The sequence below is a fragment of the Electrophorus electricus genome, chromosome 13 (genome assembly GCF_013358815.1).
Source record: "Electrophorus electricus isolate fEleEle1 chromosome 13, fEleEle1.pri, whole genome shotgun sequence".
Taxonomy (NCBI): Eukaryota; Metazoa; Chordata; class Actinopteri; order Gymnotiformes; family Gymnotidae; genus Electrophorus; species Electrophorus electricus.
Genome location: NC_049547.1, coordinates 10,749,033 through 10,768,101, shown reverse-complemented (window position 1 = coordinate 10,768,101; position 19,069 = coordinate 10,749,033). Strand labels below are relative to the sequence as shown.

General features: G+C 38.9%; 1 protein-coding gene across 1 annotated transcript; it reads right to left on the bottom strand.

The window, feature by feature from the left end:
* LOC113578166 (utrophin-like) lies at positions 1-18,093 on the bottom strand. Its single transcript, XM_027011250.2, has 17 exons — positions 18,040-18,093; positions 17,607-17,895; positions 13,143-13,270; positions 11,062-11,191; positions 9,729-9,852; positions 8,351-8,469; positions 7,606-7,743; positions 6,540-6,618; positions 6,324-6,384; positions 6,105-6,166; positions 5,831-5,905; positions 5,025-5,226; positions 4,669-4,754; positions 4,296-4,453; positions 3,012-3,178; positions 2,686-2,797; positions 1-227 (listed from the first exon to the last, which is right to left on the bottom strand). Exons 2-17 carry the CDS (start codon positions 17,796-17,798, stop codon positions 90-92), a joined length of 1,971 nt encoding a protein of 656 aa, XP_026867051.2. The 5' UTR covers positions 17,799-17,895; positions 18,040-18,093; the 3' UTR covers positions 1-89.
* Positions 18,094-19,069: the final 976 nt, after the last annotated feature.

Below are 19,069 nucleotides of genomic sequence, written 5' to 3'. Positions count from 1 at the left end.
TAGAAGTATTGGTCAGCAAATATGTGATACATATCATGAAGTAAGAGAAAAGCATCAGTTCACAAACAGTACAATTATATCATTAATACTCACGTGTCTGGATCACCCTCCATAATGGTGTGTACAGGTAGGTATCCAAGACGTGGGTGTTTGGTGAAGTACTTCTTTGACCGAAATTTGTTTTTCAGCACTTTGGTGAAGTCACGCACATTCTCCCCAGAGGTTGTCTGGAATAGAGTGCTGTCAGAGCCTTGCTCTGTTCTGGAGATTGTAAACAGATGCTACTGTCTGGCATATGTCTGTGCGTGGTGTGCATGATTAGTCAACACCTAGCTATTCAAACTGGTGTTTACACATCACACCTCAGACTTCAAATAATTCAACACAGTTAAAAGACAGAGACTGTATTCTGTACATCTGAGCCTATTCTTGTATTATTCCTTAAAGTAATTTATATTGGTCAGGTAAAAAAAAAAAAGATCCACCTTGTAAGGAAACTTTGATTAAGGAGTTATTAAAGACAATTATGTCACAAAGCCCTTCTGAAACTCCAAGGTTCTCTCTCTTATAGAACTGCTATTTATAAATGCTCTGTATACTGTATATGTTTTGTTTTATATGTATATCAATGTATTTTCTTATTTTCTGACTATTATAAGTGTCTTTGGGTCCTTGAAAATAAACAAATACAATGTATTATTATAGAACTGTTCTTGTTCATTAGCATATGGCAATGAAATGGAAAAAAATATAAAAGATTTGAAGACTTTATAATGAATTATTCCTTCTTGTGATATATACCTTGATAATCCTATGTGATAGATATGTATGGTTCCTTTCCTTTATATACACATGTTTAAAAGATCTGGCAGTCTTAGACACGAGGCATTAGGATATTTATTGCACCAGTCTGGAATTGCTTTGCTTGACTTGTGACAAAGACTTTTGAGCTGAGATGCTGATGTTCAAGTCTGTCATGTTCTACCTAACTGTCCCACTCTCATCCATGCCTTCTACTGTGGTGCCACACTGTGTTGCAGGCCTATTGATCAAAGGCTTATTGATCGGGTGACTATCGATCACCATCCTATTGATCAGTGGTCTACTGATCACCAGCCTATTCATTGCTGGCCTATTGATCACCTGTCCAGCTTGGCCACTGTCATGTTGTGTGTACCTATTCCCCTCTTTGCAAAAGCTCTTGCTACTTAGGAGTTTCTAAGCCGGTGTTTATCACATTCTTCCTTGCTGATTTGTGTTATTTGTCCTTTGTCTGTTTGTGTCATTTTGTGATATCCTGTCCTGTAGTAGTCCACTCGCCTATGCACTGACTCAAGCCAGTGTTTCTGCCTTACCAGTTGACTGCTGTTTGGTGCTCTGAGCATAGACTTCACTACACTGTTTCTAAAAGTTGGAATCCAGAACTTGCTTCCTGATTTCCAGGGCTGTTCATGATGTTAGTTACACTCGTTTAGTTTTTTTTTCTGGATTTTACCGTTATAATGGCTTTCTAACTAATAGAGTACAACTTGTTAAAGTAAATAAGACATAATCCTCACCTATCGTCACCAATGTAGGAGCTTCTCAAGGATGTGTCAGTTCTCCATATCTGTACACCAATGTTTGTAAAACTCAGGAACCAACTCATTTTATGGTGAAGATTTATGTTAATTCTGTACAATGATAAAACTAGTGTAATTAGTTATTAATAGGTTGGTAGACTGGTCATTAACACAAAAAAAAACTGAGGAAAATATTTTTGGTCATGCCCTACGATTTTATCTACCTAAAGTAACAATTTTAACAATGAAATTAAGCAAGTTATGTATGACAAATATCTTTGAGAGCACACAGATGCAACACTCTTGTGGAATATTTATATTGAGTTTATCTAATTTCTCCATAGATTAGGATCTTTTGGGGCAAATAATCAAATTTTGTTTTTGTTTTACACCTCTGTAATTCAAAGCAGTTTTAATAAAACTTGTAACAAAAGTATGGTAAGACTAGCCTATGGAATTTTCTCCAATCTGTTACACGCATTAAACAGTAAATACGATGTTATGCCCTCAAAAAGGCGGTTTAGAGTCCTTCAGCAAGACTCAGTTGGTCCAAAAACTCGTTCATAGTCCTCAGTCATCTTTGTTACTTAACAAGTGAACAAATATATTCTTATAAGAAGACTTACAAAAGTGTGTTTTCTTGTACTGTTTTATATGTTATGAGCTGTTTGGATGCTACATGAATTTTAGAGTAATCTGACAAAGAATATCGTATCATATTGTATTGTATCGTATCATATTACAATAACATGATTACAACTTTTAAATATTTTAAAGACTGTTTTACACAGGATGCAATTTTAACATAGCAAATTTTCAACAAATAGATCCAATCTATTATAAATTAGCACCTGCCTTTTGCTCTCAGAAAGAAAAGACATGTGATATTACATGTGGTCTGGAAAGTGCTCTGTGTCATTTTTGATAAGATGTAGTGTACAATAATTGCAGTTATTTATATATATATATATATATATATATATATATATATATATATATATATATATATATATATATATATATATATAAATTAATAATTTGTGTGAGCGTGCATGGCAGGTGCTGGTGTAAGAGAGTTGTAAAAAGACTGAGATCACTATAAACCACAGTGCAGGATACTCACAGGGCTGCAATACTCCACCATGGGATAGTTTAGCTTGTGACCCTTGGTGTTTCGTCCAGAGAAAAAACACCTCTGGCATACATCATAGTTAAAATGCTTTAGACTGCGATACCTAAAAAATGAAAAGAAAAAAAGAAAAAAAACCAAACACTTATAACCTCTTGTACTTCTATCAGTATCAGCTTGATTTAGCAGAGTCCTGATACCGGTGCCAACCACAAGGTAATTATGAAACATAAAGGAGTGGGTTTCAGGATGCGTGCATGGTACCAGTAGTCCTACAGGTGAAAAAGGGAGCCATCATCCTATAAGAAAGTTTACTTTACCTAAAGCCCACTATGGGGAACCCTTTACAGATGTTGCACTTGGCCTGGTGCCTGGCAGTCTCGGCTGCAGCCACTCGGTGCAGCACTGGTAACCACACCATGGACTGGGGCTCCAGATGCATCCACTCCACAAACTGGTCCAGCTCAATTGTCTCCATACTACCCACCTAGGATACATCAGCACGGACAGATCACGGATTTGTGGGGCACTTTGGAAAATGTTTTCCACATGTCTATACTGTGCAGCTTTAAAAGAAAAAAACCTTCCTGTGATGCACCCAGTAAAAATCAGTGTTAGTGGTATGAAGTGGGCCCAGGACATGGAATCTCACAGGTGCCCCATAACATTGCATGGAAGGCAGGCTTCACAGCTTCAACCACCGGAGGACGTTATTCACTTACGTTGACTGAGATGGTGGGGGGGGGGGGTTCAAAAGGGCATTACAGTAGCACTTCAGAGGCATAATCATTTATTTTAAGAGTCAGTGTCCCAATTTATCAGGGGGCAGTATGATGTAATTTCATTAGAGTGGCTAAATGAAAGCATTATGGCTCATTCCAGCATTAGACCTGTTACTGCATTTATGGATCAATTACAGCAGCCAAATAAAATGCAGAGCTATCAAGTGCAAGTCCATCATATGGAACATTAAATAAAAGAGGCTCTAGTGTTGTAGACATGGAACAGTAAAGAGACAGCAACTCACTGGCTGTACTGTGAGCCAAACTTTTATAAACCTTTTTTGTCCAATATTTTTTATCTGTCCAAAATTTTTATATCATAAGACTTCCATCATAAGCACTCCATTTTATATATGGCCAAATATAAAATGGATTAATTTATAAGAAATTATGACAAAAAAAAACATGTTTTGGCAAGCAGATTCATCAGAAAATACAAATGCTGCACTTCATTTTAATGTCCTTCAGTACAACATGAGTCAATTTGCAGACTCCTTGCAGTGAGATTTTAGTCAGCAAATTAATTTCATTAGCAGAGTTGTAGAGAAGCTCCCAAGGTAGACCTGGAGTGATAATCAGATCATATCTTATTACAAATCCAAAATTAACTACCTCTGTACACAAACAAGCTCAAAACATATTACAAATCCAACATATTACAAATCCAAGATTAATTCCCTCTCTACACAAACAAGCCTAAAAACTCACTTAGGAACCTATACGTCTCCAAGCATTTTCCCAGATACTTTTATGAGAGTGTGATTGTGCAGTGTGATGTGTTTCCTAGCTGAGCCTTTGAGGGTCTGGCAGTTTTCCACTCACATGCTGAAAACAGCTCCAAACACTGGGCTCCACGTTGCTGCCCCCAAAGGCGGCTGCCTCACCCAGCTGGCGGGGGATCTGCATGGTGGTGTGCAGCAGTAGGGTCAGCTGCTGCGGGTCACAACCACCCCCTGAGCAGGCCACCTGGCTGAACAAGTCTGAGAAGGGTACCATCAATCAGGAATATGACTGATTCAGGACTGCGGAAAGAGATTGTTATTCCTGAGGGCATGTGGGTAAGAGCTTTGAGGAAAGAAATTAGGAGAAACAGTGATCTACTGGGTTGAACATCTATGGTGCTAGTGTTAGAGAAATCTTGGAGTACTGAATGGGGCACTGGCATTGGCAAAGACAAACAGAAAAAAGTACTTGCATTTGTACTTGTCATCAAGGTGTCCCTTTGAAAGAGAAAGCAGCCCAATCTTCATGGATAGGACTTGAACTTTCCCATTTCTACCACTATCAAATAGAAACCACAGATCATTAACATAAATTAATTCTTAAAATCACTGATATTTCAACCAAGTGACAACCTCGGATGAGGTCTAGTAAAAAAGATGGCTTCCAAAATCTTCTTCAAGGTTAAATAATTATTTCAGACTGAAAGGAAACAGCATCTAAGCTTGTATAGGAACTACCTGAATATAACTGGGAACATTTTAATCTTTAGGATTTTTGGAAAGTCACAGTCTAATATGTCTTGAGCCCTTGATCAAAACCCATACTCACCTGTCATAGACATTTAGAAGCCAATTAAGACATAGATCAACACAAAGAGGGACATTGATCCGTTCTGGATACACCTGATGAAGTCCAGTGTAGATTGTTAATAGACAGGCTATGACAGCTGGAACCTCCAGAAGATGAGCATTATGAATTAGCTGATGTTGATCAAAGGCACCCTGGGCCATGGACAACTCTAGAAGGTCCACTGGAACAAACACAGAGAACTCACTTACAATTACATCTCTATTCATTGTTTTCCCCACAGAGGCATCTTTAATGAATCCCATTCAATGCATATTAATGGAAAGCAACAAAGCAGAACTTTATTTGCTGTTGCGTAATGAAAGCTCCAAACTCATAAAGCTGTAAAAATAAAAAAAATTAAAAATAAAAAAAAACATTAATTTCCTATTAGGATTAATCAGATTTGCAACCAGTTATACATTCCCAACTACTTCCCAAACCTATAAGAACCATTATAGCAAACATGAGCCGTCCAACCTATGTGACAATACAATTTCAGCACTCTTTGTGTTGTAGTACTGTTGCCAGTAGCTGGATTTTGGCTACAAAGGTCTTTAAACCCCTACTGTGATAGTGAGCTACACTCAATAAAAGCCCCCATTAATGTTGACTAAAAATGGCCTACAGAAGATTACTCAAATTTCTTTTATCTGCCTTCATTAATCATCATACTGGATGACTCTTGCACTGCTAAGTGTTAAACACCTCAATGGGTTTGGCCATCAGATAAATGGAGCGTGATGGTATCATGTGCAGATGTGTAGAGAGGGTGAGGAGGCACTCACAGGCCAACACTCTCTGCACTCGTCGGCTCTTCATAGCTGTGCGGTAGGCAGAAAAACGTACATCTCCCAGCTCAGCTGTAGGACCGGGAGGGGGTGGGGTGGAAATGGAGACCATAATAGCACAAACCATAGAGTTCTCCCACATACCTGGGAGTTATCTTACACAGGAACACAAACGCACGGTGCTTAGGTTAAAAACAAATCACATTATTGACTATTTTATATACAGATCAGGCTATATAAAGGATCATTTTCAGTGAGAAGCAGAACTCACCCATTGACTTAAATAGCTGAGTCATTTTTGGATGATTCCATGATGTGGTCTGCCACTCATGGCTGAGTTTCAGTGTGTTAAACAAATCCAGTATAAACATAACCAAAACAAAAGCCACATTGCATTAGTAATCCTCCATCATTTCAGTGTAGTGTGTTAGGAAGAAAGGGTTGAATGTACACTGGGTGATTATGCTTGTGTATGCACATCCAAACTCACTTGATGTAGTAAGGAACACCGTTATGGAGCACTGCCCTCTGCCATGGAGACCAAACTGAGACTGTTAAGGAAACATAAACCCCTATGTATCTTAATTTGTAATCGTATCACATACCACTGCACTTTCCAGCAAATGTATTGTGGTAAGAAAAATGCTATATAACTTGAGTAATACTAGAATACAATACATGCCCACATTATTTACTGCCATTTTACCTGACAAGAAGTCTTGAGACAGTAGTGTGTTATCACCCTGAGCATCTAGGTGCCATCTGTGCTGATCCATCTCTATCCTCTGCAAAGATTACATAAGAGTTATCAGAACTACCACATAAGTTTGTAACTTAAGTTAAGAAGGACAGCAATATCAAACAGTAGTCTTTATTCTGACAGCGCTTTCAAATCTCAAATGCGATGATTGAAAGTTAAAAAAAAAACAGACAACCTCAACACTCCCCTGACACACTGCAATAATTTGAAGGCTCTCTCATCCAAACAGAGGCACTGGGTAGATGGCAGGTTGGTTGGGACAAAGATAAAGGAGCTTTAGTCCTGAAATGGCCAGATGCCATTGACATGCAAACTGTCCAAAGAGTGTGTTTGGGACTGTCCCGCACTGCAGTGAGCCCAAGGACTGCATTTTTTGCTTTATTCTCCCTCACTGTGATGAGACGTGTAGTGATGTCACTTTTTGGCTTTTCTTAAGAGTACTATAATGAATTGCCTAGACACTCTGGACTCTCCAAAAGTTCAAGGTTGTTGTTTGGATAGATGCAATTTTATCACTTTGAAGGCTTTAGTGTAGGAGGACCCAGGAGTCTTTCTGGAAGCAGAAGTTTAATTATTATTTCTCACTAGCAGCCAAGCTTGGCAACTCAACTGTATCCACAAGAGACTATGACAGTCAGATTATTATGAAAAGGCAGGACAAGGGGCCACACTCCACACAAAGCAAGGTGTAATGTGACGGTTACTTTAACATTAAATGTCACCAAATTTAGCTATGCTAATGATGAAAATGAAATCAACAAAAAGGTCAATTAGCTGTATCAAAATGATCAGATGATTTATTGTTCACTTAGCCCATGTTGAGATCTGATGCACTGTTGTACGAGCGAGCAAAATTATTTCACATCACATTTCATAGGCACACACAATGTCCATTCTTAATGACACTTAGACATTTTATTGTCTACTAAATCTGCCTGTGACCTTTCAGTAGCAAATTCATATTTCCAGCATATTTCAGCTTTGATTGATGTAACCCTACTGAGCCTCTTACCTCTGAAAGGTCCATTAGTGTTTTGGGGCTATGAGGTAGCGATGACGACACAGGACCCAGACGAATGTCAGGAGGGGGAACCAAACTGACATTCATGGCTGTTACATTGGGGTGGACCTCTGTTCTCTCAAAATGTCTCTGGTAAATTAAAAAAGGTTTGTTTTTTTTTCCCCCCACATTTACAGTTGTAATGCTTAACCAACAAAACCACATTAGGACATGTCAAAAATAACTTAAATTCAGCTCCTAGTCAATTGCAAGGATTTTTTTAGACCAGGAGCTGGCAAACCTAGGCCAACTGTGATTACCCAATTTAAATCAGGTGTATGCATTTGTCTGCACATATGAAGCCTATCAAAACACAAGCTCAGCAAACAAGGCTGTGTCAACACCCACAAATCCAATCGGGTGTTTTTAAAAAAGGAAATCTAATGGTTTTTGATTTAAGAAATTTACAGTGGTCTTACAGCACACAGTTAACCAAACAGTGTCCTACTGAATGCCACCCGTTCCCCATATATTCTCTCTCTCTCTCTCTCTCTCTCTCTCTCTCTCTCTCTCTCTCTCTCTCTCTCTCTCTCTCTCTCTCTCTCTCTCTCTCTCTCTCTCTCTCTCTCTCTCTCTCTCTCTCTCTCTCTCTCTCTCTCTCTCTCTCTCTCTCTCTCCCTCCCTCCCTCCCTCACACCCAGCTCAGCTCATCCACTGCTTCTTGGAAGGTGTGGTGCTTCCCCAGTGCCCAGCTGACCTGTTGCTGCCAGCTGCCTGCGTGACTATGGAGACATTTCCAGCACTGCTGGACGTCCACGGCATCATCCTGTACAGTTCCAGCCAAGCGCCCACAATCACTCTTCTGCAGAGTGCATGCTGGGTAGGAGCAAAAAATCCAGAGAGCTCTGAGAAGAGAGGCAGCTAAGAGATGACCCACACAAGAGTATACTGAACAAAAATGAGAAATACATGTTATGTAATGTCCAAAACATATAAAGTAGGACAATCACTGTGGCAGTAATAAATGTTTGATGTCTAGTTCATTCCTCTTTTATCTGTTATTTATTTTGTAGTTCTGAGTTGTTCTCCACTTAAAATGATGGATCATCAGTGTAGTCTCTTGAGATAAATTACCCAGAATAAACCTCTTCAGTGTCTCATACTATTTCAGGCAAAAATATTCTGGCCCATAATAAAGACAATATAAATCAAGGCCTCATTTCAATTTGGCATGAGACAATATATTAAAACATCAACTACAAGTAACAAGACCCAAAAGCTCAATGGATTACTAATTCATATTGTAATACAACAGACTTCAATTTCAATTATTTAACTTTGAATAAAAAACTCTGGCCCTAAATTTTGAAATCACTGGTAGCAAATCGGTTACATTAACTGCTCAATTCCCTGCTAATGATTACATGATCTGGGACTGAAAATTAGATTCAAGGGTCTGGAGTTGAAGACCAGTGGTGTAGAAGAACAATGGGGAAAGGCAGATATTAAAATTTCAGACAGGAGAGAAGGGAGAGGCAGATATATTCAAAATTCAAAAAGAATTTCATATACTGCTGCAATACAGGTCAGTACCTGCCTATGTGCTGCTTAAATAATAATCTGTCTATCCTTGGTTAAAAGTTGTTATAAAACTAGCTAAGATTTATACCCACCCCTTTCAAAACCTTTTTTAGTCAGATTTACTGTCTCCACTGAGCCATAGAAGTGACATGTATCAATTGACAATGATGCTACTGACATGCCAGAAGAGATGAACACAGGATTAGTTTTAAAAAGAATAACTCTTTCCTTGGTAAAGGTCAATGTTCAAAGCTATTAAGGAGGTATCAGTTGTAGCTGCTGAGACAAAGCCTAACTGCGGCAAACATTTTTATGATAGCCTGGAAAATGTGTACTGATTTAATGATCTTTGTGGATGTTTGAACGATAGCTAGATAGACAAAAAGAGAGAGAGGGAAAAAGAAAATGAGATTTTGTTTGTGTGTGTGTGTGTGTGTGTGTGTGTGTGTGTGTGTGTGTGTGTGTGTGAGAGAGAGAGAGAGAGAGAGAGAGTGAGAGAGAGAAGTTGCAAGATGCTTGGGAGGCATGAGGGCAATGGATGGTGGGTTTCTGACCTGCTGCTGCTTCAATGCTGACCTCCCTCAGATCCTCTGCAGGATGCGGAGCCAGGGCCAAGCACACCTGCTCAAGAGTGGAGTCCAAATTCTGACTCCCACTGCCTAGCACCCTCTCTAGAGCCTGAGATAAAACAGTGTACTGTATTAGAGAAAGGGGGCACTATCGGAGCAGCCATAGTACTGCCATATACCACTGATCTCAAATACTGTCCTAGACATGTCTAAATAGTAATTGCAATTGGAACTATTTAATAACTCATAAAGGATGTTTTGTGGACTAGGTCAAAATAAAATTAAAATAAAAACACTGAATTTGCTTTGGATTCAGTTTCTGTGAAAAGAAAGAATGAAGAATAAAACTCACTTTTAGAAGAAAAAAAAGAATTGCAGATGTATCTGGTTTTGGCTGAGATGAAAGTTACCATGAGAAACCAGATCTTTCATGCAGCACTTATTTTTTTAATCAATACTGAGAGCACAACTCTTTCTCAACTAGAGAGCAAAAATCATTCTCTGTGTTCCCTAGTGATAAAGCCAAATCGCTGATAATAACATTGGCCATTTTTAACCTTCAGTGTCATTACACTAACTCACTTAATAATGACAAGTCACTGGCTGAGAGGATGGCACTGCAGATGTGAATGGACTGGAAATCTGAAGGCCAGGTCTTAGTTTATGGGCAACAATTAATTGGGACAACTAAGATGAATTATGTTCTTCATTTACAGAACATCACAACTGTATTTGGTTAGAAACACCACTTTGATAAAAATATAATTTTACTGGAAACACCTTGAAGGACTACATTAATTGCAATGCACACCTTGTTCAAAAGCATCCTCTTCCCTGGTCAATTTCTGAACTCTGACCTGTTGTTGACTGAATATGTCTGAGAGGTGGGTCACTCAACCTACTACTGACACCTGACATGTGGAATAAACTCATGCAGTGATGCTGTGCCTGATGAACTCATACTAGCTTGGTACCCACAACCATGCCAGCAATAATAATAATAATAATAATAATAATAATAATAATAATAATGGTTAATAATTAACCAGCTTTGATCCACTTCTGGACACAGTGTGTTATGTTTACATAGAATATGGAGTTCACATTGAAAAGTTATATTCTAAACAGTAAAATTGAACTGAGAGAAAATTAACTGGACAGGAAGCCAAATGCATTAGAATGTAAAGTCACACTCAGGCACTCTGCACTGAAAACTGTGCTTGAAGTTTTATTTCTATGATTGATAGTCATCATATAGTGAAGTGCATTTTCGAGTATATGCATCCTGCCCAACTGACACACATCTAATGTAACTGACCAAGCAATAGCCTTGTTGCTGGAGTAGAATATGAAGATCATCTTCAGCAGGGCTTTGGCATGACAGCTCCTCTTCCTTCAAGCACACCCAGAACCACATCTCCTCCAGCAGAGCCAGAAGCCCTGCCCCCCTGTCACCCAGAGAAAACATGGCACATTACACAGCACTAAAGTTCATATTTTATATATATAGCGCTCCAGAAAAAAATAATAGACCACTCCAATTTTTTCTTAAATCAGCATCTCCACATGTACAGCAGCCATTCCATTCAAGTGTTTGTTGAATTCCTTCACAGATACACCTCACTCTACTTAATAAGATGCTGAAGAGGTGATCACCTATTCTATTCTAACGAGCAACAGTACAGAAACCACTGCTGCTGTCATCACTATTCTCTTGTTTATAGAACCAGCTGGATGGGAAAAGCCGTGCTAGGACTACTTAAAAAGTAAGTGTAGTCAAAATACAGCTACAGACCATGCCAAATGAGTTGAAAAGAAAGGTTCTTAATGAGGAAAAGAAGGGTTCAATTGTAGCTTTACTGACAGAGGGATACAGTGAGCGTCAGGTTGCTTCTATCTTGAAAATGTCAAAAACTATGGTTCATAAGAACAAGGTCAAGCAGCAAACACATGGGACAACAACAGCTATAGACTGGCAGAGGTCGAAAACAACTCTCTACCAACCGTGATAAATCGCCACCTCATTCGAATGTCACTTAACAACCGTAAGATGATGTCAAGTGGCCTACAAAAAGAATAGCATGCAGCAGCTGGAGTGAATTGCACAGCGAGGACGGTTCAAAACAGGCTTCTGGAGGCAGGGCTGAAGTGCAAAGCTAGAAAAAAGCCCTTCATCAATGAGAAGCAAAGAAGAGCCAGACTGAAGTTTGTGAAAGACCATAAGGATTGGACCGTAGAGGACTGGAGTAAGGCCATCTTCTCTGATGAGTGCAATTTTTAGCTTTGTCCAACACTTGGTCATGTAATGGTTAGACGGAGACCTGGAGAGGCCTCGCATCCACTGTGAAATTTGGTGCAGGATCGGTGATGATCTGGGGGTGTTTCACCAAGGCTGAAATTGGGCAGATCTGTCTTTGTGAAAGACACATAAATCAAGCCACTTACAAAACTGTGCTGGAAGAAACCTTGCTTCCTTCTGCTCCGACAGTGTTCCCCAACTCTGATGACTGGTTTTTTCAACAGGACAATGCCCACGTCACAGCCAGGTCAATCAAAGTGTGGATGAGGGACCACAAGATCAAGACCCTATCATGGCCAGCCCAATCTCCAGACCTGAACTCCACTGAAAACCTCTGGAATGCGATCAAGAGGAAGACGGATGGTCACAAGCCATCAAACAAAGCCAAGCTCATGGAATTTCTGTGCCAGGAGTGGCGTAAAGTTACCCAACAGCAATGTGAAAGACTGGTGGAAAGCATGCCAAGACACATGAAAGCTGTGATTAAAAATCAGGCTTATTCCACCAAATATTGATTTCTTGACTCATCCTAAGTTGAAATATTTGTACTGTGTTGTTTATAAATTAATATGAGCTTGTTTTCTTTCGATTATTTGTTGTCTGAAATTTCTGTTTTGTTATTTTGACCATTAGTCATTTTCATAAAAAAACATGCTCTAAAATACAATATTTTTTATCTGGAATTTGGAAGAAATGTTGCCAGTAGTTCATAGAATAAAACAAAACTGCTCAGCCAGGTCAAACACATACCCATCAATTGTAAAACTAGAGAAACTGATAATTATGTAGTGGTCTCTTATTTTTTTTCCATAGCTGTGTATACATGTACAATATATACATAAAGTACACTATATACATATAGTGTTCACCTGTGCACATCTAGCCTTAAATAAACACACTAGGTGTTAATACAATGCTGGGGATTTTTGTTATGGGTCTGATAATGCTAACAATGCATTCATTTCATAAGGTTTTGTTATTCATACCAAGTGTCGCAAATATTTTAATAAGGTTTTGTGATTCGTGTTAAATGACACAAGCATTATGATTGAGAAGGTGCAGCATGCCTGCACATATCTGTGCATACATGTAATGTGTACCTGCTAGCAAAGGCAGTATTCCCATCATTTTGCTGCATGATTTCATCATAACATATTGCTTGGATGCCCTGTGTTTGGTCCCTGTGCTTGGTCCCCCCTCTGAGAGAATCAATCTCTGCTTGTGGGTCCTAAATATAGATTGTAGAAACAATAATATGCAGAAATACACGCAACAAAGGAAGGAAAGTACCAAAATTATGATTGATTTCCTTCTAATATGATTGGTACAACAGAACAATTTGTACACCATATTAAACACTTCATTTTCTTCACTAAAGTACAGTTAACTGTATTACAGCAATGAGTTTGTATTGAGACAAGCTTTAAGTCTGGTGTAGAATTGGTAGTATTAAAACAGACTTATCAGAGGCTAAGAGGCCATACTGGACACATGACTACTGGCAAAACCCAGGAAAAAAAGAAGCCAGTAGGAAAAGCTCAAGGTATACTGCCCCAAAGCCTCATTAGCCGAGTGGCAACTCAAGTTGCTTTCGCATTACTACCCACAGTGGTGTAGCCCCTATAGAGTGACACAGAGGTGGATACTGAGACTACCTATTCACCAGAAAGCCTGCAAAAATTAGAAATATATTGCCCTGCTTTATCTAAGTTAGGATAAAGTCATAACTCCTGTGAGAAATTTTGAATTTCATAAGTAGTGTGGTGTGGTAATATAAGTACTAGAACATACAGAAGACTACCCATATTGTATTTTCCTGCGTCACTGTGAACAGCAGAAACGTAGTTGTCAAGCCTTTAATTTAGAGCAAAAGAACTGTGAATGTATCAAGCTATTCTTAAGAAGCATTTTATATGCCTGATATATACCCCCAGACTCAGTAAAAACTCAGATTTTACTATCTGATTCATTGCGGGACACGCCCACTGACACCCCCCCCCCCCCCGTCCGCTCCTAATCACCCAAATTATTGATCATGAGTACGTGTGCCTTTTATACCTCTTTTGTTCTCTTCTCTCCTTAAGCTCACCGCTACTCTCATTCAGCACTGTAAGTAGCCCATAAGTACTCTCCTCCAGCGCTTCATGTGCGTCGCCTACTCGTCAGCATCTCGGTGCCTCGGGTCATTACTGCCAGTGTGTTTTGCTTTTGTTTGTTTTCTGTTCAGCTCACTACTGTGCACCCCTTTTTATAAAATTCCTATTATAGAGAATAAAGAAACTCAATATTTCACACTCGCATCTCGCTCCCTCCCTGCCGCAGTCACACTTATGTAAAATGGGTTATATGAGACGATGTTATGCTGCACAGCCTGTGAGAAGGCCCTCTCCCACAGACTAAATCTCTGAGAGAGAGTGACAATTCTCTGTGGCACATAATCAACAAAGGCAGACCAAAGGGTCTGTATTCCACATAGCTTTAGCTATGTATATTTCTTGTATATCATGCGTCTATTGTGGGTACACTGTTGGGTTGACCTCGGTCTTAGGTTTTATACTCACATGCATGGGGAGCTGGAGAGGCTCTTGGGCTGAATGAAATGGACAAAGATGTGTGATTATATTGCTATATATTGTGATTACAGTATGCAATACACTGCACTACACTGGTGAACCTTTGATCTTTGAATACTGGCCTGCATTACTTTGACCAAACTGCATTTTGATTCAGCAAAACACTTACACAACAGTTATCAGTAATGGCTGAGATTGGTCAGAAACATAGATGTAGATTTTTTGGGGGGTGGACAGGGTGCATATGTCCCCACCTAATAATTCCTACTCACACTACTCACATAATGGGCTAGGTTGGGTGGTGTGAGCGATGTCCCCCCACCCCAAGTTGAAATGAAACCTACGCCACTGCTCGGAGTGCTCATAGCAAACACAGATGAAAACCCTGTGATTTGTTTGAGTGCTGATTTGCATATTGCGCTATCAGTCTTTTGCAATATTAATATTACAAAGTTTAACACTGAGATAATGACTACCAAGCTATATACTAATCAGCCGGAGCTAAAGGAAAAATTCCCCACACCGACATGGGTTAGAAGCTAATCGATTAAGCTAATGCAGTAAGATGAACCACAACTCATTCTCCCCTTATAAAAATAGCAAGGTCTCAAAATATTTTCTTTTTCCATCTTTGTGGACTGTCACATTGTCCTCACATAGTATAATTGTCTTCATAAGATCTTAGAATTAGAAGCAGTTGATCAGTTTGTGCTTATTGAAAAGAATAGCTTAATTGTTATTGCAGCTGGAGGGCTTAATCATTAGGAGCCCATTACAATCGTGGTTACAGTTATGGAATTAAAATGGTGTCATTCCCTCGAAACATATATTCAGTGATAAATGCAATAACAATAGAATTCCAAAGGCAGAATCTATTTCAAATCCGAAACCAAATGATAATTATGATGTACTAAAGTCTAGAATATTTAACTGTTTTTTTTTATTGTCATTAATCCCCTTCTGTGGGTTTGCTTGGTAAGTCCATATAAACACTACACAGGGTAAATCACACACCAGATAGTAAGGAAGAACAGGGCACTCAGAATAAGAAGTTGCTTGGTGTTGCATTTTAGTTTTTGTTTTGTCTCTTTCAAAGGCAAAAAAGACTGCTAATTTGTGTACCGTTTTATAATATATAACAGACATATAGTTTGATGAACTGTTTATCTTAAAGTAAGCCCAGCTTCAGAGACACAATCAACAGCATACAATGCACTATAATCTTCACATCAATGGTAGCTGAAAATAGGCCTAATGCTTTTTTTCCCACAGCATTGGGACTTTTATATCAATCTGTGGACACAGTATCGGTGGCTAGATTATACAGATAGATGATGAAAGGCACACGGACTGGCTGATGGGCCTCATTGTAGGTAGTTTGCCTCAGCAGCAGCACTCAGGCTGTATGACTTTCCCAGTTGGCACACTTCCATCCTAGAGAGTAATAAAAGTTCATAGTCTGCCACCACAATGACTGACAGCCTCCCAGAACAACAGCAGCTCACCTCCGCTCCATTCCACCATGCAGGCTTGACTCTCTCCACCTGATTAAGATATAAATTACATCGCTGCGTGCCGTCAACACACCGAACACCAGAATGGAGCTCTTGCACCAAGTTGTTCTGTCACTTCAAGGGCTTAATAAAACAATGATTTGCAGTACGGCAGCTCTTTACTAATTGTTATACACCACCAATGTTTTTCAAAGTTTCCATCAGCCATATAAGAATATTTAAATTCAATAAAATTAACACTGCAAAGTGTGTCACACCCTACACCGAGGGATTCGTAACATGGCATGCATTCAAAAATTTTAAAAAGACAAATATACTGCTATAATAAATCAAGACAAAATATACTAAAAGGAATTTGAATTTCAGTTGTGAAAGTAACTTCTTAGGGTGAAAACTGTCCAGTAGCCAAGGCCTTTATGTATGTTGTAACATTATAAACTGAGCAGTTAACCATTTAATCAATCATAATTAAAAATGCACAGAATCTAATAATGATTAACCGCAATGATGAACTATGAAATACTGAAACATGAAAGTGATCACCTTCCATATGTAATGCATCTTCAGTGGATCTATCAACATACCTACCTACAAAATAAGTCACCCATATTATTAGCATGCATTGTCAGCAATAAGTAGCTTATTTCTCTGTATCCCAGTTAATTAATAAACTCACATACCTAATTTCCCAAAAATGCTTTTATTTACTTTGAGGAAACCAATATGGCCTTATAATGGTTATGATTATTATTACTCTCAAAAAAGATGTTGAGAAATTGAAATGAATGCATACCATATGTAAGAGAAAGTCAACCTAAGTCAAAAGCAATTGTAGGATACTGAATATTGTGTTAGATCTACTGAAATGAGACTGGATTTACCAAAGTTAAGACTTCGTGTTACTGGTATCCACTTCACATCCTGCCTGTTTTTAACTCCCATTATTGAGTTAATTGTCCCTAACTCTAACAGGGGGTGGCAGACAAGCAGTAATCCATTTTGACTTTTAACATTTCTTCAGTTATTACCAGTGTGTCCACATGACAGCTTTTCAAAACTACTATGTAAAACTGTGAACTAGAAGAACAAAGCAATAAAAAGGAGAGAAAATCTCTTTTAGCTACAAACTGTGATAACATATATGGATTTACACTGGCATGAGTACCACTTTACATCTCATCTGCAACTGTTTGGACAGATATAATGATGACTGTTCTTAATATATCATTATTGATCATTTCAGTATTTTATTTACAATATCTGAATGATCTAGACATCATTTAGTTTCTATCTCCTTTCTTTCACATTTAACACCCTTTATGTTTAATACTTCTTTTGTAACATTCACTACAAAAAAAGTCTTGACACACCCACATTAAACATCAACATAAAGTACAGCACACAGGCCATACGAAAGCATACCATGAGCACAGCATCGGATGTATATAATAAGTAATGCAAATTAAAATCACCATACCTTACGCAGTTTTCGATATTTCTGTGATGTGAAAGCAACCCTTTGGATTCTGTGCAGAAAGAGCATCACTTTTTGTAGTGAGGACCTCACCATAGCCATTACCCTCTGGCTTCTGGACTCCTGAAAGCTCCTCAGGATTCTCATCCTACAGACAGGGGAACGTCCTGCCCTCCCACCGCGTGCACTGAGCATGGTACTCCCTGGTGTCTCTGGTAGTTCACCTCCACACTTCTCAACAGTCCACCTCCGGAACTGAGGTCATAGGTGAGTGGAAAAGGTGGAAGAGAGACTGGATTGCAGCACAGTGCAAAGACCAGCAGAAAGACATGCAGTTCAAGCAATGAATTCCATGAATGCTTACTGTATAAATTCCATAAATGCTGCCTAAATCCTCAGAAACAGAACATCAAGAATAAATATGTCTACCAGCTACCTTGGCAGCAGGTCTCTCTGCTTGAGGACGAGATTTGAACAAGAAAGAGGCTAAGAAAGGGAGGGGTGGAGAGCTCACATGGTAAGCACTCCAGACACTGCGCCTTATGACAGCAGCATCCTCAATCTGCCCTTTCTGCATAAATTGAGTTTAGCTGAAATAGTGTCATCCTTTTTGTTGTGACTAAGGAAGCTCAATCACTAATATAAATCATCCTTATGAACTGCATTACTCAGACCCTCACATCCCCAAAACAGCTCACCAAACTGAGGTGAGGGTAGGGTGTGGCGCGGTTCAACTTGATTTTCGGTTTAAGTGTACTGCCCATAATATGTATTAACTGGTGTGTTCCAAGAAAGTTGGTGTGTATAAACTAGTTACAATAGTTCTATCAAACAATTTCAGTATGTGCAAAACGTGTTTAACGGTTACTTTGTCACTACTAAAACGTCAGTATAATGTTAACAAACATTCTTCCTTATTTGTTTTGTGTGGCAGTACTCAAAGACTACGTTTTTCCAATATTTTAGTTAAAACTAAATTCTGACATCTAGTGGCAAAATAACATAACAACATAACAAACTGAAGATATTTGTGACTGAAAATCATTTCTATGTGATCAGATTAAGCTGTATAAACCCTGTTCTCCGGAGTCGACACAAGCGACACCTAAACCCGAGAGGCAGAATATGAAGACACTTGATACTTCTGTTGGAAGTTCGCGCGGTTTCTATGAAGTTTCAGAACGCAAGAAAAGTTACCACGAGGACAAAAAAGACTTCAACACTTACATAAAGTAATGAATACAATAACATAATTATTTTTGGTATATGTGCAATATACCAATCTAAATAGACCTGTTTAAGTCCAACTGATCATTGAGCTTAGGAGACCGTTTACAACGTTAACAGTTTACGGTGGCCGGAAAGACCCATCGCGCTACAAAAGAAAAAACGTGCTGCTACTACACAAAATATATCCATCAAAATGACAACATATACGCTACATTTCAGAAATGCGATGCAAATTC